This window comes from Fringilla coelebs, assembly GCF_963513975.1.
Source record: "Fringilla coelebs genome assembly, chromosome: 5".
NCBI classification, from domain to species: domain Eukaryota; kingdom Metazoa; phylum Chordata; class Aves; order Passeriformes; family Fringillidae; genus Fringilla; species Fringilla coelebs.
The window spans coordinates 13747228-13760216 of NC_140033.1; the positions used below are offsets into that span (position 1 = coordinate 13747228).

The 12989-nt window shown below is 39.7% G+C and overlaps 1 protein-coding gene across 1 annotated transcript in view; it reads left to right on the plus strand.

The window, feature by feature from the left end:
* Window positions 1-1498: 1498 nt before the first annotated feature.
* CDHR3 (cadherin related family member 3) overlaps window positions 1499-12989 on the plus strand; it is a gene marked incomplete at both ends in the record, with an annotated part of 32380 nt that continues 20889 nt past the window's right edge. The window contains 6 exons of the mRNA XM_084206491.1: window positions 1499-1568; window positions 4020-4222; window positions 8581-8749; window positions 10948-11033; window positions 12028-12122; window positions 12227-12331. Of these exons, the coding sequence (XP_084062617.1) occupies window positions 1499-1568; window positions 4020-4222; window positions 8581-8749; window positions 10948-11033; window positions 12028-12122; window positions 12227-12331 (728 nt within the window). The remainder of the gene's footprint in view (window positions 1569-4019; window positions 4223-8580; window positions 8750-10947; window positions 11034-12027; window positions 12123-12226; window positions 12332-12989) is intronic.

The window sequence follows — 12989 nt, forward strand, 5'->3', positions numbered from 1 at the left end:
AAAGAGCTGGTAGGTAAAGGGACAAGATAGAATTTTTTGACAATATAAATATATTTACATTATTATCAGCATAACTAGGTCATTTGAGAATGAGATTTTCCATACACTTTTTTTACTAATGTGAAGTCTAGGCACACATTTTCTGGGACAAAGGAATATCAGCTTCCTTGGTACTACAGGTTGTGCTCCCAAATGGTACTGTGTGGCCACATCCACTTTAAACCATTACAAGGTCCTAGAAGCACTTTAAAATAGATTGGCCATAAACTGAGTATTTCTTGTGATTCCTCAAATCAGTATCTGATATGTAGGTGTGGTTCTGTTCCAATCAGTAGGCTTTACTGATGCATCTTTTCCAGGTCCATTGTGTCAGCAGAATTCTCCAGGCCACGTAGGTACCATAGCCTGAGGTGTGAATGCAGCAGGCATAGGCAGTGCCTGCCCTGGTGTTAAACTGGCTGCTCATGCTCAGCATGTTCAATGAACATGCTCATGCTACACAAAACACAAAAGCAAGGGACAGAACTTTCTGAACTACTGTCAGCTTTCAGTGGGACAACCACAGAGGGTTGTGCAGAAACATCTAGAGATGCCAGCTTAGATCACAATTCAGTCAGGATGCTCCATAGCTGTGTTAACCCTGAATCTCAAAATTCTTCCTCTTAGCAGAGCTGCTAAGTTTGTGCAGAGGTGTTGAGAATCAACTAGATGAATCCCTGAGCAACCTGATTTAATAAAGCCTGCTTTGAGCAGGATATTTGACTGGGTGACCTCCAGAGGTCCCTTCCAGGCTAAATTATTCTGTGAGTCAATTCTAATGCACCTATATTGCATCCAATTCCAGTATTCATGTCACTCCTCTCCTATGCTCCATGAAATAGCACTAGGACTGTCCTTAGTTAAAAAAAAAAAAAAGTTGGTTGTGTTGTGAGCTAGCAAGTTAAATGCCTAATCTAAGGGAACCAGTGCACTTCTGCAGGGGTCCTCCATGGTGTTCCTGAGTCAGCTAGAGCAAAGCTTCATCATGTACACATGCCTCACCTCCAAGTATGTAGTATGTGTGTTCTGAGTGATTCTCTGGGAGTCAGAAAACCAAGAAAACTTCTAGTTCCTGGTTTGGGTAAAAAACCATGAGTATTTGATTCTGGTGAGTGAAGAGAGCACCTTGTTGCCAGAGTGGTGAAAGCAGCATGGTATTTCCAGATTTAAAACATACTAGATTCTCTCCATAATGCTTCATTGAGTAAGATGATTATAGTGAAAGGACAATTGATGGCTGTCTCCCCAAGTACAGACCAGGGCTGTGAATGAAGTGTCAACAAGGAGCAGTTCCCTGACAAGCAAACAAGCTGATGGTGTTTGGAAACTCCCTTGGAGACACAGGTCCTTTGTTTCCTTTCCTTACTGCACAACGTGAAAAAGAGGAAGAGTTTAGATGGAGCTGATGTAAACTGGGGAAAACTTACTGTGATCTTCCTTCAGTTTGCATCCTGGGAACATGAAGGACAGGGTTATAAAGACAATGAAGAACATGCTCCTTTTCCTAATTTTGCTGGGAGTAGTATCTGGTAAGAACATGATTTCATTATGCTGCTAAAATTAGAACACTGTTGGCTGTTATACTTTCTCTAGGGAACTTTATAATACATATTTAGGGATCAGACACAGATGGGAAAAATCAAGTAACAATTATTTTCCGACTGAAATAGATTGGGCTCTGTGGTTACAGCAATATAATGAAGAGAACATGACTCTTTGCTAAAATTCTTTTTTGGATGAGGCACTTCATTTCTAATAGCCACTGCTCAGTGTGACAGCACTGGAGTGGGAAAGGAGGTCAGCTTTCCAAGAAACAATAATCAGTAGTTATACTCCAGTATCCTCTTTTCAGATATTGATAACATTTCTCTTTGATAAAGTAAAACAAGCAACCAAACAGGACCAAACAGAAAGAAAGTTGTGAACATTATTTGTAGTATAACATAACTAACTTTATCAAACTTTATCATAACTAACTTTGATCAGTGTAAATACATGGGAGATTTGCCAATATGAGTATTTGCACATTAGCAACATAGTAGATCTTCAGACTGTCTGAAGTCTGCATGGCACACAAAGCACTGGTGTTGCTGTAGGCTACCTGCTCAGGTAGAGTCATTTTGCTCTCAAGGAACTGTAAGAGTTCTGCCACCCCTCAGGAACCTGTCAGTGGTTTTCCTGATGTTCTCAAAACTGTGATTAGGACACTGCCTGCCACTTTCAGCTTTCTTTGAAAAATAACATTTTTCTAACCTGCATGGTTGTGGATAGAGAAAATCTTGAAGGTGTTACTCAAGCATACTCTAAAGACTGGCACATCACAGGTAAATATGTCTTAAATATACATAAACTTCTCCAAAATAATCTCATTATTGCTTTGTCTAGGACTCATCATTTGTCAATGATTGCCATTGATAATTCTGGTAAATAATGTGTTAAATTGCTTCAGAAATATTTTGTTCTGCAAAGGAAAGAGGTAAGCAAGGATTTGTGAATATGGAAGGAGAGTTTTTGTAAAATTGGTTGGAAAAAGAAGAAGCCGTTCAGATGCAGTACCTAAAATTTCAGTTAAAATGAAGAGCAAGAAGTTAGAACTTTTGATTTGGAAAGACAAATTCTGAATAAACAGCCAATGCAATCTTTGGACATAACACAAAAATAGCAACTCCTTTCTACATTTCTAAATACTGTAAATTATTTCATTGCTTTTATAAATGGTTTCCAATAATGACTGTGGCTTGATGAGTGAGCTAAATTCATCAAGTGCTGTCCACAGGAGATTACATTTGGAGTTCAGCTCCACTTATGGAAATGTATCTCTAGAAGCCCCTCTCAGCCCAGCCTCATTTGCATGGGTGATTTTTGTTGATGATGTTTTCCAGAATCTGTAATAACAGTAATAAAAACTTAGCCCTTCACTGTATCTTGCTCCTGCTGACATAAATCAGTAACAGCTCAGCTGAACTCAGTCCTGCCAGGGTGTCAGATTGACCTGTTCGGATTAACTCTTTCAGGCAGTTCCTACCTCACAGCGTCCCACATCCCACCCTGTACCTGTAGAGTATCTCCAATGGAATTTTTTCCATAAATGCCTGAGTAATCCTAGGTATAGGATTACTGCCATAGTCTGGTGTTGAGGCACATTGCTGGTTCAGGGATGTGAGATTACTGAAGTGTTGTTTCAGGGCATCAAAAGCCGTCCTGATTTAAGTTTTCCAGACACTATTCATAAGATGAAGCACAACAGGCCTTTATCAAAAATACCAAAAACTAGAAGCTAAATGACAGTGAAAGCAAAAGGTTTGGTTTGGGAAGTCCAGAGGTCTGGACAAACAAGGGGCTTGTGCAAATCTGTTGGATGCCTCACCAGCATGTGCAGCTTCCATGCAGTTTTGAACCATAGGGTGCTTTTGTGGGCCTGCATCTTCTCCAAAGACTCCAGGCTGCTCTTCCTTGCTCAAAGCAGGAGACATGATAGTACCACCCCTGAAATTGTTACTAACTCACACTACTCAAGAGTCAGGCTTGCACACAGCTGCTGTAGAAGGAATTAGAAGAGGGAAAACAGAGGAAATTAGTGCTTCAGATAGTGTAGTCTGCAAAAAAACATTGTTTCTTTAGTATCTGGTTCTGTGTGATTCAAGGTACTTCTTGATGTAACAGTGAACAGAGGCACTAATTAGTACAGGGAGCAAAATGAAAAAATAGAAACATTTTTGGTTTCTTCTATAAAAGACATATATGAAGGCAAATGATGCAGTAAAATAATACTTTAACAATGACCACTCTAGATGACAACACTATAGGACTGAATTACAGAAAAGATGGATTCTTTTGCCATTAACACTGGATTTACTACCACATGCCCCCATTCACAGGTACAAAAAGAGTCAGGGCTTTTTGTGTTCCTTTCTGGCAGCTCTTGACAAAAGCTGTGTACTTGTTAGCTCAAGTAATTTTGCATTCATTTTCATCTGCAGGAAGAAGATTCCAGTTGCTTAAGGGCTTACCAGCAACAAGCACTGTTGAAGAAAATTCAGCAGCTGGTGTTGAAGTCTATAACTTTAATGTGACTCTTTCTCCATTGGCTTCTGAAGGTGTTGCAATTCGTCCTACCATAGTAAATTCAAATCCACTCACAGAAGCTTTTGGCATTGAACCAAAAGGAGGTCTTGAATTCAGGGTGAGTTTTAAGTTTAACTTGAGTAATTTTCAGTTGTAGGCTGATGTTTCCTGGATTACTGAGCACTGACAGTGCACAATGTCTCATCTTTTAATCAGAAAAGAATTTTAAATGCAGACTGTGGTAGTATTCAAAAATGCTGTAATAGATATGACAGATGAATAGCAATAGTAATTATGATTTTTAATTGCATCTAGGAAAAATCACTCATCACAGTAATTCCATTAATTCTGTGATAGAAAAAGTGATTTTTAGAAAATAAGAGGTGAAGAAGAACGTGGAGGATCTGCTTCTGTTTTGAGGTTTTCTCCAAAGTTTTTCAGCTTAATATGTATGAAGTCACTGGGAAATGAAAGTGCCTTAGTTAAACCACATACAGCTTCTGTTTGGCCACTCTCACCAAGAATTAAAATTAATTTGTTTCACTCCCAAAATAAACGAAGCTGAATTAGATTAAAGTAATTTTTAATTCTGAACAAAGGCTGTGACACATGAGGAAGTTATCACCCTTCCACACATCTGTGGAAGTGTGGGAGTGACCTGTCTCTATCCATTGCATCCTCTTGTCCTATGGCAAATGCAGAGCAATTTTCATTACTTCAGGCTGATTTTCATTATTGAATAAATCAGCAAGCATTAGCTCACATTTGTCACAGGCAATGAGTGCTCAGATGCATGATAACTTGTCATCCCATTGCAACTTGCTTGTGTGTCTGAGCCTGAACAGTGACACTGAAGGATACAGATAGAAATGGTGAAGAGTCTTAACAAGGTGGTTTGAATATCCTTTTCTGGGTGTTTCTATGGGAGTTCAGGTTTTCACAGAACTGATACAACAGCTCTTTTCTAGTTCTCTTTGCTGGTGATTCTGGGAGAAAATTTGGGAAAGGAAAGGCTGTGGCCCTGGGTGGTATTCACTCATGGATTTGATGAGCCTGCAGGGAGCTGCTGTGGCTCCCATGCCCCAGACTCCCAGCAGAGCACAAAGCTCACTTGTGCCAGCTCTGATGGCTCTTTACTGCTCCCCAGCCAGGTCAGTGAAATGGTTAAAAAACCTCTCAAGAAAGCCATCTTTCATCTGTGAAACATAGGGTGGGACTGTACAAATACCTGGAGTGGGTCAGCTGAAGAGATCACGGAATCAGAGCATTATAGAATACGCTGAGTTGGAAGATTAGCTAATCCAGCTCCTGGTTCTATATAGGACAGCCCAGGAATCACTCCATGTGCCTGAGAGCACTGTCCAATCACTTCTTTAACTCTGCCAGGCTTGGTGCTGGGACCCCTGCCCTGGGGAGTTGTTCCAGTGTCCAGCCACTTTTTGGGTGAAAAGCATTTGCCTGCTATGTAACCTAAACCTCCCCGAACTCTGCTCCATGCTCTTTCCTCAGCTCCTGTGTAACAATCAGAAAGAAATGGATACATCCCTTAAACTGGATTTGCTGACAGATAATCCATAATGTAGGACTCCCTTCCTAAGATTTATTTTGGCATTTTGAATTAAAGTGATCCCTTCTGCTGCAAAAAAAACCCCTCAGTCCTTTTATATACCTGCTTGGTCCCATCCCATGCCATTTTTATGTTGTGACGCACAATAATTTATATTGCTGTGTGCTGAGTGGGACTGATAAGTTATTATGGAGGAAAAATAATTGACAAAAAGTCCTTCATGTTTTTTTTCATGACCAGGATGATGGAGAAATTATTGTTTCAGAATAGTGGAAGGTGACACAAGGATGAAAATGGATGGCCAAAAAAGCTGGAGACTGGAGACTGCCTCTTCCAAAGGGCCAGTCTGTATCCATTTCATACCACAGCCACATTACTGGAATGGCCTTTCTGTGTTTTGCTTGAGCTGTTGCTTTTTTCAACATTCCCTAAGTCACTCAGAGGACTAGAACAAAGGGTTTGAGCCAGTGAATATCAGTCATGAAAAAATCATAAAGCAATCTACATACAAATTCTGCAAATTAGCAGAGGAGTGCTAATTGCAACTTATAAAGCAAGGATAAATACATGGGTGTTCTTAGTTAATTTATTTGATGAGGATTGCTACTTTTAATTACTTATGCTGTGTTGTAGCAGATCTGTACAATATTTCACAAAAGTGATGTGATCCAAAACCAGACACCTCAGCTCTACCTGCTGCCATGAAATCTTTGTTAAGATATAGAAAAAGGCAGTATTTCATGAATGAATTATGAGATTACCTAAGTACCTGCTAGAATAGGCTCTTCAGTATTTATGAAGCACATTTACCCCTGTTGCAACAGCAGAAAGCAATATCATGTTTCTTGATATATTTTGAGACTTCTGAGATAGTAACAGTTTCTGAGATCTCAGTCCTGTCCCTTCCTCTTCGCCTTACTCCTGTTGGAAGTTTCTCAGGAGCAGAATATGTGTGGAATGCATAAAAATCTGCTGCTGCCTGAAACTACCTGGGTGCTCTTAGTGGTACTCTCTGAACATATTGGTGGTGGAGCAGGGAGCAGTGAAATTCTCATGTGGAATGAGTGATAGTTTAGGGGTGACTCTAGATCCCCTTTCATGAAGCCTGCAGCTGCTTCAAGTATGTGCAGTCCTGCCTTTATCAGTAAGCTTTGCTCCTGCCAGAAGGAAAGGTGAATTCTGGCTCACAGGCTGCACCAGTGGCATACTGGTCCCAAAAAGATTCAAAAGCAGCCTAGAAAGAGGCCATATAGATTCACATCTTCACTTCTAAGGCCTTTATAAAGGAGGGTGGGAGATGTGTATTTAGACACATTTAGTCTGGCTGTAGTTACAGCACCAAGGAAAATATTTGGCTGTGAATTGGAGGGATGGTCTTCAGAATGCATAACTTCTGCTTAGAACTGGACAGTTTAAAGTGTTGAATTCATTGTCTGTGTTTATGGTATTTAGATCTCCATCAAATATTCATTTTGAACATCAAGCTTACCACTGTTGTGACAAGCTTTTTAGAATGTTTCTTCTGTGTTAGAATGACTTTTATGGGAAACTCGTATCTGTACAGTAGGAGGAGAGGAGAGCATCCAGGACACAGTTATTTTCTCCTGCAGTATTGTAGCAAAAAGATCCATGAGGTTCCAGACAGAAGTTGTTTTATGTACCAGAAGGCACAAAACATTTGTGCTTCTCTTCACTCCCCTCCGACTCTTTGTTATTTGTCTCTATTTTGACTTCTGTCTTCTAACTGTGCTGACATCACTTTTGTGTTTGTCCTCTGGCCCACAGCATCTCATCTAAACCCAAGGATTTATTTTATTGTTTTCCTTCTGCATGCTCTTCAGCCTCCTTTATTCTGCAGTATTGTAAATACACTGACATGCTACTTGTCACAAACACTCATGAGCCCCAACAGTTTTCCTTCTTTGGTTTCACAGCACCCTGCTACTGTGTTCAAGTTTCACAGTTTGTTAACCACACAAAAAACTTGACTGCCACCTTTTCCTTTCTTGTCCAAGAAAGGGAAGATCTGTTGGTTTCAGCAGTGAAGATTGAGGCATACAATTTTCAGCATCCTCCTGTTGCTCTGGGTTCATCCTAAATCCAGAATGATTGCATTTTACTTTTTTTCATAGAATGTCCGTCTTGGGTTAGTACATATCCTGAGTTAAGAGGCAATATGCAGAGCTGGAAGCCTTTGAAATAAAATCCCCAAAACAAAATAATTTTGCCTTATCAATCCTGCAAAACTCAAGGTCTAGGTTATTTTTTCAATTAGTTCAGTATTTTCCCCAAACAATTCTGGTCCCTCTCTCAGACAATGTACCCATGAAGCTACCTTCTTCTATGATTTTCCTACAAGTCTTCTCCCAGATAACAGATTACACAAGGAAGGTTCTGGGAGCAGCTAGACTACATGATCTCCTGACTCCACACTTTTTATTTCAAGTAAAAGATCTTCCTCCTCATGTTCCTAATTCACAGAAAAAGTGAAGCTGCCCTTGTGTCTTGCAAGGCTTCCTCTGAATTCTCAGTCTCATCACACCTTGAACACTGCTGGAACGTGATGTGGAAAGGAAAACACTTGAAACAGACACATACTTGCAAGATATATTTCTGAACTTGAAGACAAAGCTGTGAGGCAGGGCAGCTTCTTCTGGGCTATCTCCTCCTCAAGCTGCTCCTCACACAAAGGATCTTTGAGTTACTCCATGAAGCCACACAACATTTTGGTCTCTTTAACCTGTTTCTGTCACATTTTTGCCACTGATGAGAAATGTGCCAACAAGTAAAAGATTATCTTAAACACTCACTCTTTACTGATTGAAAGTGTCCCTTTATTTGTATTCTCTCATTTGGACTATAAGTTTAATCTCTTACATCATGTGCTAATAATAATCTTTTATTTTCAGGTTGTTACCACTGGAAACCCTGTCCTAGATTATGAAACTATGCCAAAGAGCTTTGATTTGCAGATTTTTGTTGAAGATACGACTGGAAGAACTGACCTTAGCATATTGACTATTCATGTAACAGATAAAAATGAACATCCTGTATTTCGAGGAAATATGGAAATTCAAAGTAAGATAATGGCAGAATTTGAAAAGAACAATACTTGAAAATATGACATCAGCTTAAAAAAAAATTGAGCTCATACAGTGCCTGTAGGTGAGGTAGTCTAGGCATTTTCCTTTAGGAAAACAAGGGAGGAACAGAGCTTTGTTTTAGACAAAGAGTTGGTATGCTTCATCTTTGGAAATGCCCTTTTATTTTTCTTGAAGTTTTTTTAAAAAATTTTTAAACCATTTTGGAGCAGCTGAGGAATTAAAAGAAAAAATTATAACAATAAATGCATATTTTTTAAACTAGAAAATTGGAGTTCATATTGTATATGCAAGAATTTCTGTGGGAAAACCATAAAACCTTCCTTTGCAGATGTTTTATATCTGCATATTGCATTTACACCTTCACATGAGAAATTAAGTTGGAAGTCAGTCTTAAGCATTAGGCCTCAGAGCCTGTGATCTGTGGTGGTACAAATGGAAAGAGCAGAGAATTCTGTCTCCTACATGGGGCAGTTGATGTTAACTATGTTGACTTTTAGACCAGGGGCAAAGATGCAAAGGGGAGGAATGTGCAGTAGCCTTAGGAATGAGGCTGGAGAGCCTGGACTGCAGCTGTGGCCAATACAGGCTTTGCAAGTCATGCTGTACCTGATGGGAGTGACACTGCCATTGATAGAAAGGATGGGAAATAACTGTCTTACTCACTGAGATTTTATCTTGCTTATTTACTAATGAAGATGACCTACAAAAATTGTACCAGATGCATCAGAATATATTGACTTGTTTATTATGTGTTCACATGCAGACAGAACAGTTCAGTTCATTCCACAAAGTACTGAGAGCCTTTTTGAAGGCTTGCTGTCCTAACAGCACTGTATGGCCAAGCATACCTCATATATTCAGTTTTAAAAAATCTGAAAATACTAAACTGTGATCCTTTTGTGGCAGGTATTCAGAGCTGGCTGCTAACCTCCCAGGTCTGCACTGACCACACCAGCTGCACTTTTTCCTGCTGCTCAGGGAACGCATTCAGAGCAGCCTGCTCACATTCAGCTCTCCTCACTGATGCCTCCTGAGCACATTGACATCCCTGATCCCATACAATACTCAGTTTGTAAAGCAAATTAGCTTCCCCCAGGGAAGAGGCTGTGTCATCTTCTCGGTATAGCTGGTGTCTTGCATATCATGGGTGCCGCTGGAATCTAATAATAATTAAATCTGACACTTCGAGGGATCGACACAGCATGAAACACACTACGTGGGAGCTTGTTACAAATAAAGGCATCAGCTTAACTCTCAGCTAGAGCTGCCATAAATTGGTGAGCACAGATGTCTGATCTGTGTGGCTTTAGTTAACAGTACCAGCCACAATTAGACACTAATTGCGCATTTGCTGTTTATGGAAAAGCATCTCCCTCTCATTAAACTTTGTATTCATGTTGTTGTCCTCTGGGAACAACTCATTACGCTGCTCTGGGATTCCCACTGCTCTGATGAGGAGCAGCAGTCTGTAGGGGTCACAGTGGAAATTAATAGCCCAGAAAGAGCAGATCCAGCATAAAGCAAATAATGTGATCTGAAGATCTGTTGTGCTGCTAATTACTCTGCCCAAGGAGAGATGAGCCTGTTGCCAGTGGTCCAGCATGGGATAGCCCAGCTGTGAGAATCCCTGGCATGGAAAGGAACGTACCTTGCACTGAATGATCAGCCTTAGTAAAGCAAGCATTTCAGTCAGTGCAGACCATTTGCTACTTACCTGCCTCACAGGTGCAAAGGAAAAGCAGAAATAAAGAGGAAAAGCTCCGAGCTCTCCTGGAAGGGCACAGGGTGTGGACAGGAAGGGGATGGTGGTGAGGACCTAGCTCAGAACTGCATTCTTCCCATCTGCATGGTAAAAAACCCCACAGATGTAGCCCAAATGCACAATTTACTCCATAACCTGTGAACAACTCAAGATAGGCCATAAGGGAAGATCAGTCTTTGCCTTGGAGGGACAATTCATATTGCAGTGGTAGTTGCCTGTTTCCAGATATGTAATTGGTTTCTTTTTATCCTCTGAGTATCTGTGATCTTTGTGATGATTTTGGAATTACACTTGTGAAGTGAGAAGATGCAGCAGGCAGTAATACATCCTGACAGCTTCAGTGTATCAGTCTCTTTGCTGCTGCACCCTTTGCTTTTATTCAGATAACACTTAGTCTTCCATCCCTACAGCTGTGATGATCTATGTGCTGGAAGGGACACCTCCAGGACGCATTTACCAAGTTGAAGCGGCTGATCCTGAAAACGCAAAACTCGAAGTAAGTTGCATTAAACAAAAAACTCCAGAGATTATATAAACTGCTTTGTCTGAAATGTGAATTACCATCTCCTTTCAACAACTTCCTTTCTTATCAGAAACACAGGAAAAGTTTTAGTCTGGAACAAAAAAGCATTCTTAATACTAAACTAAGAAAAAGCAGCCTTAATGCTTGGACACAAACTATATTTTAAATTCTCAGCCTTCCAAAATGAAGGGATATTGAAGGCAGAATTTGATATAGTTAATCAGAGCAACAATAGAAATTGTGAATTTAAAATTTAAAAAAGGCTTACAAAATGTTTCTTGTAGAGAAGAGTGACTAAAAGTAAATAAATTTTTTAACCTTCTGTATCACAATTTAAATTCTCTTAAATGAGACAGTAGGGAAATCACAAGACAAATGAATATCAGGTTTTGGACAATCCCAGGACAAAATGTGACCTACCTTCAGTTATGAAAATGTGTTGGCTGATCTGAAAATACTTTTGGTATTCAGAAAAACTTGTTGAAAATGATAAGTAGCTGGGGAAAAGTAACTGCACTTAGCTAAGAATTATGTTGTATCTTTGCTTTATTTAGTTTGGCTTTATGAAATACAGTACATTCAAGAACTGAACCCGAAGATGCTGCTTCAATGTTTAGTGTTATTCAAGAAAGCAATTAGCTTGAAATTTGTCCTCAGCCTTTGCCCAGTCAAGCTGAGCTGGTGAGGGGGGAAGCAGAGCTGTGGGGGTTTAGCTCTGCTTTGTGTGTGAAAGCAATGGCAGTGAGTTCCATGTGTCCATGTGCCTTCTAACCCCTGACACATCTGCGGCATAAGAAGCTGCAAATAAAGATTGCTGTTACACCCTTGGACAGATCTGCTCAGAGGCTTTTGCAGGTTATTTGCGTGGTGCATGACCCTCTGTGACTTGCCCTGCTCTACAATGCAAGGAATGAATGGAGAGGTGTTTAAAGATAAAAAGACTAATTTCTTGTTCTCTTCATTTCAGTATTCACTGCTCCCTGCCACAGCACCATTCTTAATCACAAAAAGTGGAGCCATTTTTTCCACAAAAAAATTTGATTATGAGAAAGATCCACATAGGTGAGAATGTATTTTATTCCCATGGCCCATTAGCTTATAGTATTCAGAGAAATGTCTTGTGACATACACAGAATGATTCTTGTTCTGTTTTTCTAATTTAACAGTTACTTTTTAAGTACAACAGTGACAGATCCAGATGGACTCAACTCAACTAGAACAGTGAATATAAATATAATTAACATCAATGATGAAAAGCCTTACTTTACCACGTGAGTAAAAATTTTCCATTGCTCTCAAAATGTAGGTGTTTTCTCAGGTTTACTGCTTTGGCACCAGTGGGAGGGTTTAGCATAAGGGCAAATAACTATGACAACAAAATACGACAGAAAAAAGTACTTTAATTTTGCTATGATTCCTATTCTTATACTGGAAAGCTTCGTCCTAATGTCACTCATTTATTCTTATTTGTATTCTTAACAGTTTAAAGTTTTCCAGGCTCTGCCTTCACACTGAGAACAGCCAAAAAAGCTTGTTTTACTTGTTAGCATTTACAGAGGTTAAAGCTATGCAAAGATCTGTGGACAAGTTCAGACAAGGAGATTAATTTCACCCAGTGTGAATACAATCATATAGGGTTTGCTCCTTATGCAGGTGTGCATTTCACCATAATTGTGTTTATTCATGCAGAAATGTCTAGACATAAAAAGGTCTCCCTTTTGATCAGTCTTCTCTTCCCAGACACATTTGTAAACAATCCCGGTGATTTTTGAAACGTTGTCTCTTACTGTGTCATAAGCAGGAAATTGTGTCATAACACCCAAGTCAGAAATAGCTTTTGAAGGCTAATGGAGTCAGGATATATTAAGAATTTAGAAAAAATGGGAACAAATATGCATGTGCTACAAGCAGGCTGTTTTGCTGTGCAAA